Below are 15,999 nucleotides of genomic sequence, written 5' to 3' on the forward strand. Positions count from 1 at the left end.
AAAATCATCTCTTTCAATTCTCCCTGTTCTTGTTCTTTCCATGAACAAGATGGTACCAAAAGGTTATAAATGTGTCTTATTTTCTTTCCCCTGGCAGTCAGACAGGATCTCACTTTTTGAGAACATGCAGAAACTCCAGAACTTGCAATTCATCTTACATGAACACTCTGGTTGTGACATTCCTAGGCAATATTCCCTCTAGCTGTTATCCTCAAGTCTGTCAGGACAGTTGTTCTTAGTTCACATTACAGCAATCTATGTAGTTCTTCTACATAAATTACCAGATTACTTTCCCCACATTAGATTGTGCTGCAACATTCCAAGTAGTTGAGATATTGCACTTTATTTTCCACTCATGCATTCCTTTTTTTTAACTAACTACAATCTTGCCATGGTTACACAACTGCACCAGTGACAAAAGGCCCAAATACTGCCCCTCTGCACTGTCACTTCGGACAGTGTGAGGCTGCTTTAGCTTTTGAGCAAGTTCTAGGTGTGATTAAGTCTACAAACTCTCTGCAATAAGTCTAGGGGGAGAAGGGCATAAAAGAAAGAAATGACTTCTGTTGCATATTCTAGTAAGATTAGTTTAACACAGGATAAAAGGATCAGCTGACACATCACGGAGAGTTTCAATTCCCTCTGAAAGCTCAGAGAAGGGAAAGGTGAATAGGAAAGTCAAGCTATTTGTAATGAAGTTATCAATTTCCCATAATACAATGCTTATAAGATAAGCACAGAGAATAAAGAGATTTTATATGTCATCACTTAGCAAGTAAACATAACATGGTAAACTACAGGCATATATTGGGATGTGTCTTTTAATTAACAGCATATTTTACACTTTTCAAATCATAAACCTGCTTACTGAAGAAAATGGGTGCTCTTGCTGGGACATGCCACCCAAGAACCTCACACAGTCTGTAATGCTGCCCAGTATCCCTCACCTGCTGCCACCAGTGAGTGAAATGTCACAACACAAAATAACAGAAAAACCTTCCCAAATGGTTATTAAAAAGAATTTTTGGCTCCCAAAAGTCCCAGTTGCTTTATGCACAGAACACATTGTTTCATTAGCATCCATATTGCACCAATTACAAAGAGTTCCCACTGCCTGTGGAAATATTTTTGTGGTTTTCTGGACCACATGGACTCCATGGCATCTTTAGATAGTGAGTTGCATAGAATGAATGTGTGAACTGTTCCCCTTCAGAGAACTTCCCCACAGCAGATGACATCTTGACTGCAAAGTTAACCACCAAGTAGAAACCTAAACATGGCTGAAAATATTCCTATTTTACGTTTTCACCCTGTTGATTCAAATTTGCAAAATCTTATGCAGAGGAGCTTGTGGTGACTGACGTTGATAGTCCATCTTTTTCCTGATACTATGTTTATTTGTTCTAGGTGTGTTTCTTACATGTACATACACAGCAAAGGAAGCCACAAAGAAGACAAAAAAGGCTAAGCTATGTAAGTGGTCTCAGTAGAATTTTTGGCTGTTTTACAGCAGACATGTCCAGTGCATAAGAATGGTGCAAAGTGAGATTATATTCTGGAAATTTTCCACGATTGTCTAGAGTCAATGACATTATATATTAGCTAAAAGAATCTTTAATGGAAAACAAATTATTGACTATCGTGTTTGCCACTTAACATTTATAAAGGGAAAATTTTGTAATTCACTGCTAAAATGTGTCTTCATAGGTCATTAGGTACCACACAAGGATCAAAGCAAGTACTAAGGTTTTCACAGAGAGAGAGAGAAATAAATATGTGAAATGGACCAGCTGTAACACAAAGCACAAGTAGCTGATTGGTGTGAGACAAGTGGTGCATCTCTGTGCACTAGCATGTTTAACTTTCAGCTATTCTGCTGCAGGAGCAGTTCTGTCCACAGATTATTTTGCTCATGTAGCTGACAAACAAGCCTGCTGCGAGGTTGTAAACACACACTTAAATCCCTTGTTCAAAGTAAATTGTACCCAGCAGAAAGTTTTAAAAATTAAGGGCAAGATAATGGGCTGTGACTTCAGCCTGACATAAAGATGGAATGGAGCTACATGAGCACAGTGGGAGGCTTGGGAAGCATCCCCACCCCCTCTTTCCCACGTGTTAACCACAGGCTGGGTGACTACACTTCCTTCTCTCTCCAGCCAAGTGTCATAACAGATATTTCCTTCAGAGAAGCAAACACTGAAGGTCAGAAATACCCACAGGCCTCTTTACTCCGTCCTTAGTTACTGCCACGTCCCTTGGTATAGGGGTTATTAATGTGTTATGTTGTAGATGGAGAAGACACAGATGTCTTGTATCCCAAAACCGTTGATATGAAGGCTTGGGAGGAGGGCATCCCTGTCACTCAGTTACTTACTGTTTCATGACAAGATATCTCAGCTATGAAAGCATTCAGTCTGACTTGACCAAGATTTTGCACTCACAGATGTACCCCAGATTGATTGTGATGTCAAGGCGGGGAAGATAATCAATCCAGAATTCATTGCAAAATGCCCTCCGGGATGTCAGGATGTAAAACACCGTGTTTATGGCACAGACATTTATGCTTCTTTCTCCAGTGTCTGCAATGCTGCAATTCACAGGTGGGTGAGTTGAAATGAGTGAGGCACTCAGACAAAATTGTCATTTCAGTGCAGGGAGATTCTGACTTTTCAAATTCTTTACAGTTCCCACTTGTAGGTTTGATTGCAGGCTGCTGTAGAAAACCTGAGAGAAATTCCATGTGCGATGGCATGGATCTATTCTTACAAAGTGCTGTCAATCCCATAGTCCTATAGAAATTAGTTGTGTTTGAAGAAGTTTCTCAACCTTTGGAGAAGTGTCTTGAGATTTCCAGATCTCTCATTCATGCATAACAAATTACTATTGTACTATTATTATTCAAGTGGAAGATAGAGATGGAGCTGCTACAACTAATAAATCTTCAGAAAAAAATAGGCATATCACCAGTGATGAATACATATAACTCACATACTTCTGGGATTGGCTTGGTTCTCTGGGTTTGAATTTAATTGTCCTTGACTTCAAAGACTGAGTAATGTGCTTTCCTGCTACATAAAAGGACACTGCACAAAGAAATTAGTAACATAAATTTTGGAGCAAAAGTTTTTCAGAGTTTTATTAGCCGTGCAAAAATGTGCATAAAATTCTAACGGAGAATAACTGCACAACCAAAACACACTGCAGCTGGACCTGGGATGAACAGGCAGGATGCATCCAGCCAAAAAGGATGCAGGCTGATTGACTGATTGACTTAGTTTGGAGTTATTTGAGCTATGCTGTGCTTCCGATTCTGTGAAATGCCTGGGATCTCGGGCAAAGTGGGATAGTCAAGGCTTTGGGACTTCCCCCCCTAGCCTAGGCTGAGGAGCTGTGTGTGCACAGCGCTGCCACCTCCTGGCTGCAGCTCTGCCCTCGCTGCGGGCATGACTGCCAGGGGACGGCTTTCCAGCCGCCAGTTCCTCCCTCACGTACTGGTGCGCAGTGGGAATTGTCTCTCTGCGTGCAGAATTAGTCCCAAAGGGAAGTTAAGAAATACTGGTAGCAATACTGCAATCTCCCTGCAGCCCGGCTGGCTGTATTGTTACAGTGAGGACTTCACTTTTTCTTATTTGACAGCTGGCTTAGGCTTTGTTAGCTTGCAATTCCACAGACAGTGAATTTCTTCTCCATACATTTATTTCAACAGCAGCTTCTCACAATTACCACAGCAAAGTACACTTCTAACACACTCTTCAATCCTGTTTGCTGCCCAGTACTTATTTTCCTGCCTGCTCATTACTGCCAGCCCTACAACTCCCCTGCAGTTGCAGCTGGTTCCCAGTTGACCTGCTGTCCTGGTGATGCCAGAGCAGGCTGCATACACTGCAGGATTTCTGTTTGTCTGGAAGTACATGTTACAGTGTGTGTTAAACACCATTTGATGTGCACCACACCTGGAGTCTGCCCGGTTTTCTACAGTTTCCACAAATATTGTGTCCAGTTTACTCCAGGCTGGGGTCAGAAACGTGCTTGGACTTTTGCAGAAAACACATACTGAGAGTCAAAGAAAACACATTTTGTCACGTGTTTGGCTTGAAAGCTCCTTTGAGAACCTCTGCTTGTATCTTGAGTCATTCAATCAAGCTTGCAGGAATTGTAAAGAAGGCAGTAGCTTTTCCTTGTGTGCAACTAGGTCAAGCTTAAACAGAGGACCAGCAGATCAGTGGGAAGAGCAAACAGATCCTGACAGCACTTTGCAACAAACTGCTCTTCTTTATGTGGAAGGAGCACAAATATTTCTCAGCAGCAGGCTTAGTAGTGACATCCCAGTGCCCACCACCACCCCTGGTTTCAAGGTGAAAGGAATCACTTCATACCTCTTGCACTGTAGAAAGGTTTTTGTGGCGTTTCTCCCCTCAGACGCTTTGTTTCCTCCTTGCAGTGGTATAATTGACAACACAGGTGGGAAGGTTCTTGTCCAGAAAGTCGCTGGGCACTCTGGTTACCGCGGGAGCTTCTCCAATGGTGTCCGGTCCCTGTCGCTGCCGCGCTGGAGGGAATCCTTCCTGGTGTCAGGTACAGTTCTGGGCTGGGGCACTGCCCTCCTGCTCCCCACCACTGAGTGCTGAGCAGCAGTGGGCAGGGGGGGAGGCAGCCTCTCGTTTTACACACCTGGTTAATCACCACAGGCCCAACCCCATCTTTGGCAGGAATCGTGCATTTGAGACACTTCTCGTCCTGGGCTTCCCCTGTAGCCTGCAAGGAGACCTGCACCCTGCCAGGGGTGTGCTCAGCCCAGCCCAGGTCTGAGCCCACTGCAGGAGGTGATGGCTGCTCTGGACTGAGCCTTGGAAGGCACCTTAACTCCAGCTATTGATGCATAAAGTCTCCTGCTCTTCACCCTGGAAAGCAGTGCTGCTGAGGGAACTGAAAGGCCTTTTGGCCATTTGAAACATCCTCAGCCTGAACCTGAATTTGTATCTCCTGAAATGACTTCAGACTTATGTCAAATCCCATATAGCCCTGCTGTATGTATGCAAACCCCATATGAAGCAATTTGACTGGTGCATCCCAAGTATGTCAAGAACTCTCTCCACCTCTGTTAGCCAGATAGTTTTGATATCTAATCAGTGAAGGTAAATCCATCTTGCTTTAATTCTCATTCCTTTTTCCTCCCCATAGTATATACAGGAGCTCACTTGCATTTACCAACAAAATTCACAGATTTTAAAAGTTTTTTTTTTTGCAAATTAGATCCCCTTTACACCAGCTTCAGATTATCTTAAACCTACTTGCACTCACTCTACCTTTGTGAAAGAGGGTTTGCTTGACCTTGCTTTCCATAAAAATTCTAAATCTAACTTCTTGATACATTGGGCCAGCTCTTGCTGGTCTGCACTTTTGGAGGTTTAAGACAGGTACAACCAATTGATGTTAGTTAACTACATCATTCCTGGAAAAATCAACAGCTCAAGCAACTGAACAGCTACTAAAAATAATGTCCTTTTCATGTGAAAATCTGTAGACAGCAAAAGAGGTCTCAGAAACTGACCAAAACAAACTGTCATCTTAATTTTGCATTCATGTATTTGGATGCACTTTTTTACAGTAGTCTGCCATGGGTATACAATATTATGAGAAGGATTTATTTTGGATGAGTAGGAATTTCCTGGAATAGCTGAATTGCTACTTGTACTTGTTACAGTTTTTTTCTCCAACAAACAGCACATTGTAATTCTGGCACATAAGTGGGAAATAGGATTTTTTTTTTTTTACCTCAGCAGCTGCTCACTTGTCATCCCGTAAAACTGTAGAAATTCTTCCATGAAACTGTAGGAATTTTTTATTTATGATAATAAGTCTTTATTCTTAATTAATGAGACACTATAAAAGAAGATACAAGAGAAAGTTACAAGAGCATATCAAAGGAGATTATGAGAAACCTGGGTATGTGTAGGCAGGATGAGATTTGTGCCTTGTGCACTTAATTCTATGCACACTGAGTGCTCTCATTCATGACAGTAGAACTCTTAATTTATAAACTAGCTCAAATGTAAATCTCACATATCATATAACGTACATTCTGTATTTTATATAGGAACAGGAAGAAAACTTCCACTATGCCTACAGAAAATGTGAGAAATTTAGAATTTTAGAGAAATTTAGACTACTAAAACCAGGGAGGCTGTGCTACTCATCTCAGCAGCCTGAGGCTGAATGCATACAGATCTTCTCAGAAAAAGAGGAGTTGGGGATGGATTTTTTATGATTATGAGTCATAAGAAGCCAGAGCTGCATAAAGCATTGCCCAATAAAAATATAAAGTCACCTAAGGCATTAATTTCAGGACAGCTTTAGATCTGAGTCCCCTATTCTCCAGCTGAATTCTCTTTCATCAGAGCAGACCTATGTGCAGTACTGCACCCTGGAAATGTGCCAACAGCTTATTCCTAGTTAGGATATTGTCACCTAGTTTGTGATGTTTAAATTGTGAATGAACATCCACACGAAAGAGCACGGAAGAGGAATCTTTGGGGGACCCAGGGAATAAAGTGGCATGATTTGGGGGCAGTGGAGGAGGTCTGTCCTCTGCAGCCAGCACACCAGGAGGTATGCAAACCCTTTGGTGTTCACTTTCAAGCACTGAAATGCCTTGGCACCCAGCTGAATGATTCCATTCAGTTTAGTGGGAGTTTTGCAGCTAGTGGGTTAAGAAAATAATCCTGAACTTCTGGGTTTGCTAGCCACAAATAAGTGTGAGAGGGTGAACAGCCACTGCACTATAGCAGCCACCATGCCATAGCTTGCATTTCAATGGCCACAGCTGATGTTTTCATCACATGAAAACATGAAAACACTTGTATTTCAATGGCCACAGCTGATGTTTTCATCACATTTTCAGCCCACATGAAAACACATTTTTAAGTATATTAAGCAAACTCCAACCTAGATGTAACTTTTTCCCAACAGTGAAAAAGACATCTTAGCATTGCCCCAGAGAGCAGGGCCACATTCAGGTCAGGCATCAGGCCTACCTCTTAGTCACAAATGGGATGCAAATTGCTGTCAATCAAAAATCCCAGAATCCAGCCTCCCCACCCTCCAGGTTTGCATTAGAAATCAGTTTAGCACAGAAATATACCAAATTAAGATCAGATTATCATGCTATTGTTGCATCCATGCATTAACTGCTCATACTGAAAGCTCATTCTCTGTTTGGGATAAAGGAAAGCATTCCAAAATTGTCTATGATCCTGTAATTTTTCTGTCTTTCTAATAAATTAGCAGATCTCCCTAGTCTTTCTTGGCTCTTGATCCCAGTTTTAACTCAGAGGGAAGTGGATGTGAAAACCTGCTGCCCTTCACTTCAACCAGCTTCTGAGAGAGAAGCCCAGAAGGAAGCTCTTTCCAGTTTGTCCACTCATGCTAACTTACCAGCTCTGGTCTCTGGTGGATCAGTGTTGAATTTAGTGGAGCTGCTCTCAGCTTACATCACTGTAAATGAGAAATGGAATGGCTTTTTTCGTCATTAGTAACTCTAACTTCTTTATCTGTGGTTTTGTAATGACATCTGAAATTTCAAAGAGGAGCAAAACAAAGGAGATAGAGACATGAAAGTGGACAAAAGACAGGGACTCTCCAGCTCCATGGACTTCCCTGCTCATTAGAGTTCCTCTAGCATGTACTTTTCTTTGTGTGCCATTGATGCCTTGGAGTGGCCACCTAGAGGCTAGACAGAGTTAAGAGAATAAAGTAGGTGTTTATTAAAGGCCTTCAATAGATACACCTTGGGCAAAAGCCTCACAGAGGCTACACGCCAGATGGATGACATTCCCCAGTTTCTAAGACAGATATAAGTTTGGTCTATTTGCATATCAGAGGTTAATTGTCCAATTATAGCTTCAGGTAATGAAGTCATATTCCCTGGGTTTGTTTCCTCCCCTGATTCACTTTTTGTTTATACTTTTTGGGGTCTGAGGCATGGAAGGATTGTTTTACCGGACAAAAATGTGAAGGGAGCTTACTGATGATCTATATGGAGTTCAGAGTTATACATTAATTCAATACCGGATCTGAAAAATATAAAACCTAAAAACTTCAGGCATCACCATCACAGGAGAAACAGTCCCCAGTCCCCAGAAGTGGCTCAGTCTGTAGGAATTCATTCTGTTCGGTGCTGTTGGTCTCTGTATGAATTACCCAGGATGACAACTGACATGCTTGCAGAGCCATATGTACCTCCTGAAAGAATCCCCCAAAGGAATAGAGGAGAGATCATCAGGAGAAGGAGGCAGGTCTCACCAGAGGTGGTCCAGACACATGACACAGCACAGCATCTCGTAGACAGTCACCAGGGTCCGGAACACCTACATCCCTCAGCTCCTAGAGGCCAAAGCAGTATTCCCTGCTGGGCTTTTCTGCAACACTTCTCATTCAGTGATGTATGTGACTGTAAAAACTGTCCCAAGAAATGGAATTGCATGGGCACAAGTGCTAACAGAGATGGCGTCTGCTCTGGCACAAAAGAGATTTGTGGTTTAAAGCTTAACTGGGAAACATACTTCATTGTTTCAAGACAGGACTCTCATTTTAGATCTAAATATAGGTACCATATGTTCCCACACACAAGCACAGCCTTCTCTCACTGTTATTACTGCAAAAGACTGTTGCCAGAAATGGCATCTTGCAGAAGTGAGGTCAGAGAAGAATGCTGTGTGCGTGATGAAATGAATCCCACATCAAATATGCTTTCCAAGTCAACTGCATAGTCAGGCATTGGAGAAGGCTGCCTAGGGAAGCTGTGGGTTTAATTAAAAGTTGTACAGATGTCTTTCAGGAATGGTCCCCTTGTGCTTAATATCATTTGAGAGCAAAGGAATGAACTAACTGGCCTCTGCAAATCCTCCCCAGTACTGTGTTTTCATGGTTTCTAACTCCTTTTTTATGATTCTGGATTTAAACACCAATATTTTTAGTGGTATGGTTTTGACATTCTACCATCAGATGAAAGAAATCTTTATGAAAATGAATTGGGCAGTAAAGAAGAGGGATCTGATTCTGAATGCTTATGTTAGATGAGAAATTTATGAAGAAAACAGAATATTTTGTGATGCCTTCTAATATATATTTTTTGTAGAGGGCAAGCCAAGAAAAGGTGTGACATATCCATCGACCCTTGAATATTCTTCTTCAAAAAGTACAGCTGTTAAATCAGGCAAGTATTTGTGACTGACTATTCCTTACATCCATTCACAACTATCCGTCATAACTTCTCAGTTGTATAATACAAAGACATAACTATTCAGAGGCAGAAGTTCATGCATCCATTAGTATGTCATCCAAATCATTCATGGTATTTTTTTTTTCTTAAGCATACGGAAATCATCTCAGACAATTTCTATTTTTTGGTCACACCATGTTCCACAGACTTCTGGTTCCAAATAGTTTCCCCCTTGCTTTAGATCTGTTTCTGAATATGATGGTGTGCTGGTTATATGCAAGCATTTGAGGTTACACATGTTGTTTTCTCCTAATGCTACTCATGTTATCTCTTGGGATACTCAGTGCTGAGAGTATAATATTAAATAGTAATATAATACAAATGAAAGAGATGGTACTGCACAGCAGCTTAACTAAGAATGCCACAAAAAAGAAACACGCTGTATAATCATTTTAGTCAGCATCCTACTCTGTAAGACTCAACTCAGTTTAAATAATTTAGTTGTTTGAAGAGGTCTTTGATCAAGTTTCACACTGGTAGCTGACATTCTTGTGCACATGGATTACCTCTGTTACTGAAATGACACTTGGTTTTTCTCCCTGTTACAGCTATGTAAGGCTCAGACTCTCCCTTGGGGATGCAAACAAAAAGAAAATAATGTCCCATACTACAGTGCACTTCCCTTACACAGTCCTTTTGCTGATTGCTGAGCCTGAGCCTTCTTGGGCATATCCACAGTGAGCTGTGCTATAAGGAAATGTGCTGTATCTTCTCCATGAACTCAAATGCCTGGGATTGGGTGCATTCATCCAAGCTACAGAGAGGTTACTTGGAGACCTCTTCTTCTCCTGTAGGTTATTGTTTGGTCCTTGGAAGAAAAGTACAGAGCTCTTTTCTCACAGAATCATAGAATCATTATGGTCAGAAAGGGTCATCAAGTACAACTCAGCACTGCCAAGTCCATCATAACCATGTCCTTAAGTGCCACATTTTCATGTCTTTCAAATATTTCCAGGGATGGTAACTTCATCACTTCCCTGGAAAGCCTGCTCCAAAGCTTGGCAACACTTTCTGTGAAGAAATTCTTTCTAATATCCAGTCTAAACCTCCTTTGGCGCAACCTGAAGCCACTTCCTCTTAACTGCCCCATCCCCTACCTACAACCTCCTTTCAGGTACTTGTAGGGAGCAATTAAGTCCCCTCTGAGCCTTGGGATTTTTTTTCCAGGCTAGAACAACTGAGTTCCCTCAGCTGCTCCTAGTAAGACTTGTGCTCCAGCCCCTTCACCAGCTTCATTGCCCTTCATCTTTATATTTTCACTTAAACAAAAGCAAATTTAAATCTCAAAGCTGTAGTTGTTCAGACCAAATATGTGCAGCTGAATTCCATGCCTTTAATTTGTAATACCTTTGCATTTGCAATCAAACATGTACAGATTTATATATTTCTTGACCACATATGCAGAAATTACTTGACCCAAACATTATGCTCTGCTAGAAGGGAGGGCAATACCTTGGGAATCTTGACTTTTTCTGAGAAATGTTCCTTAAATCACAGCTCATTATTCCCAACTGTAGCCACACCTGAAATATCAGCCCAAACATTTCAGAGCAGACCAGAGACAATCACAGCCAGGACTGAGCTTAGCAGGCTGAAAGAATGGTCTCTTCCACCAGTGCCAAAAGCCATGTAATGTAAGAATCAGTGTAGAAATGGGGAACATCATCAGTCAGGGTTCTGTCACACAAAATACCAGGAGCTTTTTCCTGCAGCAAAGCAAAGACACAAGTCTTCACTTTGTTCCTGAATGAAATAGTGTGAATGAAATGCCAGGATTCTAACAACACAGACAGTACATTCATGCAGAGAAAGGCCAGGATTATCAGAAGAGCAAGCAACTGTTCTATCAAACCCAATGTCACTGCCTGATTTTGCCCATCCTTGTCCCACAGGTAGCATAGAGATCCATTGTTCACAATCTATCTTCCTCAGGCCCTCCTTGGCCCTATCAGCCCTCCTTAGATCTGCCACCTCAGCTCAACCATCTCAGCTGTTCTCTGTTACAAACAGCTTGTCTTTAAGATAAAAGTCTCTGTAATATGCAGCCAGGGCCATTTTGTGAAAGAGAATTTCCTACTTACTTTTTAATATTAAAAAATGCTACTTTTTTATTTTAATTTAATTACAGAGACCGCACTGTTCACTTTGATACTTAAATCCATTATCTGTAGGAGGCAAAAGCAGTTCTTTGAGTATTACACTCACTGCTGTCAGATTAACAAAAAATCCAGCTTCATACCTGATCAGCTGTCAGAGATGCAATTTTAGTCCTCATCCCAGAGATGCCAGAGATTCACAGTCCCTGACATTTCTTTAAATGCTCCTGGTGGTTACAGTGCTTCTCAAATTCTGGGCACAGCCTTCCCAAAATTGTAACTCTTCACAGCTGCTCAAAACTATTAAAAGATGTTTAGAAAAAACAGTACAAAATTTTAGGAAAACATTAACACTGCAGTAAATTCTCTAACAGTTTGATGCTGCCAAAAGAGCTAGAGAATAACAAAACAAAACAAAACAACAACAACAACAACAAAAAAGGGAAGAAGAAAATTCTCCAGTGCAAAAAAGCAGAAGCAGATTATTTTGTGACGAAGTAGTAAATAAACTAAAATGAGTATTCAAAGTATTTTGGTGTCTCTAGGTCTTAGAAATAAAAAAAGAACAAAAAAAAAAATCTCCCTTTTCCTTCTAAGCCAGTCCATGGCATTCAGGATTTGGCCCCATAATGATCTCAGAATGTCAGGCAAGAAAGAAATACATCTGAACATGAATTAGTGACTGAAAGATTGCACATTAGCAAGTATTTCCCAAACAATGTACACACATCATGACCCTGGTTCTCAGAACATGCTACTGCTCAGAGGAAAAAAAATATCATGCATTAAATCTTATGAGTATTGGCTTGTTGGTGGCAAACCCCCATACTTCTTGCTCACTTCAGAAATTCTGTGAATACTGACAGGAGGTTTTGGGCTGCAAGAATGCCAAAGTTTGGCATGAAAGATAGGGGATGACTACTCCCTAGTCATCACTCTTTCCCAGTAGGTAATAAAGCTCTGATTGGACTGCCAAACCTTCCTAATGGCATGTGGCAGGATGCCTTCCTTTGGGGACTGATAATCTCTAAATGGGAGACTTGAAATAATTTTCTTTACACAGCTGCCTTTTCTAATGTACTCAATTTTGCTTCAGAGCCCAAAAAACCAGAGCAAGACCTAAAAGGTATGAAGAGTGCAGACACTGCTAACACATCAGAAAAAACATCAGATCAAGGTAAGGGCTGGGGATCTTGGTGCTCTTTACAGTACCCAACCCACCCAATCTGCCTGCAGGTGCTTAGAGGGAGCATTCTGACACTGGTTACACAGACAGCTTTACCTCCCCCATCAAACCTCCTCTCCACAGCCCCTTTCCCACCAAACCAAACTGAAATGGAGCTTGAAGGGCTTCTGCTAATTCAGAGAAGAGGGCACTCACAGAGTTGAATTTCTGCCTGTGCTTTGGATGAGTTCAGGTTTTGTGAACTTGAAAATCTTGCATTATGGTTCTTGGCAATCTCCTATGCAGGGCACGTGCCCTGCAAACCCTTTGAAGATACAGTGAAAGAGATGGGTACCCTGCCTGCAGGAGCACTGGGAACAGCTTCCTCTTGTGTTAAAGGATCCACGAGAAACCCAGCCAACATGCACCAAGGCAACAGCTTTTCTTTGCTCTTACTATGCTGCTTCCTCAGCTTTTCTGATAATACTGTTAGCTTCCAGCTTCCTAGCTCCTCACAGGCTGGGGTATAAAGCTGGCCAGTGTGCCTGCTCCCAACTCCAGTAGCACAGGATCACAGGGGAAGACTCACTGTGCCCTCTGTTTTCTTTCTTTTAGCACAGTTTCATGGAGCAGTGCACTGTTCAGCCCAAAAAGAGCCATTCATGCTGATTTTTTCAGCTGAGTTGTTTTGTTTTTCTTCTGAGCCCTCTTTCAGTATTATTCCATTAAAACTGTCTGAGATCTGAGTTTTTCACTGCCTAGCATTAGGTGATAATTAATCCACCAGACAGTTTCACAACGATGCCTTCCAAGAGGAGAACATCCAGAAATAGCAAGAGAACACAAGCTTATGTTGTGCAGCAGTGAATGGAGTGTGCACCATTCCATTTCAATGTAAACACCTGTCCCAGGCCATCCCAGGGCTATCAGCAGAGAGGAAAGGAACAAGACCAAGGTTAACATGGAATATATTTTAGGGCAGTTTCTTGTAGCTAGCTGGAAAAGAAAATAGTGAAGAACCTTTTTTGAGAAAATGACTTGGAAGAATCTAAGCTTGTTGACTATTTTTATAAGGATATTTAGGATGTATATTTTGCCACTAGAATTGTCACTGTTCTCACAACAGATGATACATTTTAAAAGTAGTAGCAACTGTGAGATGAGTCAATCTTAGATGAGATTGGCACCTTCCAGGTGGTGATCTCCCCCACTCTCCTCAGCCAAAGCCCTGACGTTCCCTGTTCTGGCTCTGACCCTCTCCCCCAAATCATCTTTATCTAAAAGTTGTCTTTCTGTCAAAAACATTTCAGTGCTGCAATTTTTTTTCTGGTCTATGACTCAGATTGGCCATCTTTACTACCAGATGCCAGCTGATTTCCATTTATATGGACCTTCTAAGTGCTTAATTACACTGAGAAAGGATGATGCCAAAACAGAATCTGCAACTGGCTGGTTGAACCATTTCATAGGTCTGAGACATCTGTCAGTTTGATGAGTGTTCCTGGCCAAAGCAGAAAAGTGTAGGGGGAGGATTAATGCTGCAACAGGCTGCTGTCAGCACCCTCTGAGAGCAGAGTGTCACACAGGCACCTGCACTACACATCCACAATGAAGGCACTAATGGCTCCACAGATGAGGGTGCTTGTAGGCATCCTGAAGAGAATGCCAGTTTCTGGGTTGCCTTAAGCATGGAGTGCTGCAGCTGCTGCCACTTCCATCCATGTCACACATCCAGCCACAGTGACATGTCAATGTTCCTACAGGGGACACAGCCCGCAAAGAGCATCAGACAACTCCGGAGCCGACCCCAGCCACAGAAATGGCCACCACAACCCCCACACCGACCACCACAACGACAGAGCCTTCCACCACAGTGCCACAGCCAACCACAACACCTGCAGCACCCAGAACCACAGCAGCTCCAGCCAAGGCCAGACCTGGACTGCACAGGGGCAGAGATATGGGTCAGTAGCATGGATGTTTGCATTGCTTTCCTCCAGACTGACAGCTCTCCTAAAGTTTAAGGAACAAGATATACAGCTGGATATACCATGATTTAGAGGATCATGAGTTCAGTAATTCAATGGAGAAATACTAGGAGTGGAAAAAAAAATTAAGTCCAGCAGACCAATTCATGTGAGAGTAAGCTCTCCATTCGCAAATGCTGTGATGATTTTCAGATATAGAAGTCAATAAATAGTTCTTTGATTCTCACATCTAGACTGAGAGATCAACAGATAGGTGAAGACTCATTTTAGAATTAATTTTGTGATAACTTTCAATAGATTAAAGGTGCAATATATTTTTTGTAACAGCTTTTGAATTTTTGAGATTAAAACACTGTGAAGGAATTCTCATCCTTTTTTTTTGCACACTTGATTTTCCTTAATCTTTCCTTCTTCATTTATTGTTATTCATTAGCATTGTGGGGATTTGCTTCAATAGCTGAAAATTAAAATCTCTTATTTTTAGGTTCTAGCAGTGTCCACCCAGCATATGCATCTGTGGTAGCTGCAGCAGCAAGTAAGTATGGTGAAGTAAGTAAGTAAGCCACAAGGCATGCAGCACAGTGGGTTTTAGGGCAACAATGATTCAATAAACTTTCAAGCCTCAGCAAACTCAATGACTGAATCCAAGCCTAGATTTAAACTGAAAACACAGATGCTTGTCCTGAATGTCAAAGATGCTGATCACCCACAGTTCTGAGGAGGTGTTTCTAGTGAGTATCTGCCCATTTCAGCTGTGACAAAAGCTGGGGTTTGCAAAACTTGAGACAATGATTTTGCTGTTTGAATCATATTTTCCTATTGCTTCCTTCTCTATTACTTCCTTCTGTCATACTCTTTCAAAGGGAGGCTTGGTTTAGCTGTAGAATACACAATGCAGAGGGCTGCAGAGCCACCTAAGCTTAGGGCTGAAAGCTCTGAAATGCTGACATACGTTAAAGCACTCTTCTCTCAAAAACCCCAGGCTGTGGCCCTGAGCCTGGCATACATGTGATGTTATTCCTGGCCTGCCACTTGTTATTGACAGCAGAATGGCAGCTGCTCAGAGCTCTGCATCTCAGTCCAGGAGCCTGCTCCCAGTCCAGCCCACAGCCTGCAATGCAAGTATATAGAGGTGTTTTCCATACACTGTGAAATTGCTCAGCTGTGCAGTCAAGAAAAGGAGAATATTTTCAACTGTTTGAAAGGTTCTGAGCATGGGGATATGATTGCTTTTGAGTGAAAAGGGAGCTGGGCTATCATTAGCTTTCATGCTCCAAAGCTATTTCTGAGTGCTTTCAACTCAGCTTTCCTCTCACATTACTGCAGTCATCCCCAGTGCCAAGTAATCCACAGCCAAGAACATGGCAGGACAAGTATCTTTTGGGTAATTCAGGTCTTGAAGGGAAGCACAATTAAGTAAAATTTAGTTGTGAGTGCAGAATAAAGGCAGGGGCTGGAGGGGTTAATCTT

The 15,999-nt window shown here is 41.9% G+C and overlaps 1 protein-coding gene across 6 annotated transcripts in view; it reads left to right on the plus strand.

The window, feature by feature from the left end:
• The window catches only part of VIT (vitrin), a 56,143-nt gene that overhangs the window by 13,952 nt on the left and 26,192 nt on the right, over nucleotides 1–15,999 (plus strand). For all 6 annotated transcript variants that reach the window (XM_036379982.2, XM_054514301.1, XM_036379984.2 and 3 more), the window contains exons 3-9: nucleotides 1,408–1,473; nucleotides 2,444–2,600; nucleotides 4,442–4,575; nucleotides 9,137–9,214; nucleotides 12,473–12,553; nucleotides 14,305–14,505; nucleotides 15,014–15,064. In XM_036379982.2, coding sequence (XP_036235875.1) covers nucleotides 1,408–1,473; nucleotides 2,444–2,600; nucleotides 4,442–4,575; nucleotides 9,137–9,214; nucleotides 12,473–12,553; nucleotides 14,305–14,505; nucleotides 15,014–15,064 — 768 coding nt within the window. The remainder of the gene's footprint in view (nucleotides 1–1,407; nucleotides 1,474–2,443; nucleotides 2,601–4,441; nucleotides 4,576–9,136; nucleotides 9,215–12,472; nucleotides 12,554–14,304; nucleotides 14,506–15,013; nucleotides 15,065–15,999) is intronic.

This window comes from Molothrus ater, chromosome 3 (assembly GCF_012460135.2).
Source record: "Molothrus ater isolate BHLD 08-10-18 breed brown headed cowbird chromosome 3, BPBGC_Mater_1.1, whole genome shotgun sequence".
NCBI lineage: Eukaryota > Metazoa > Chordata > Aves > Passeriformes > Icteridae > Molothrus > Molothrus ater.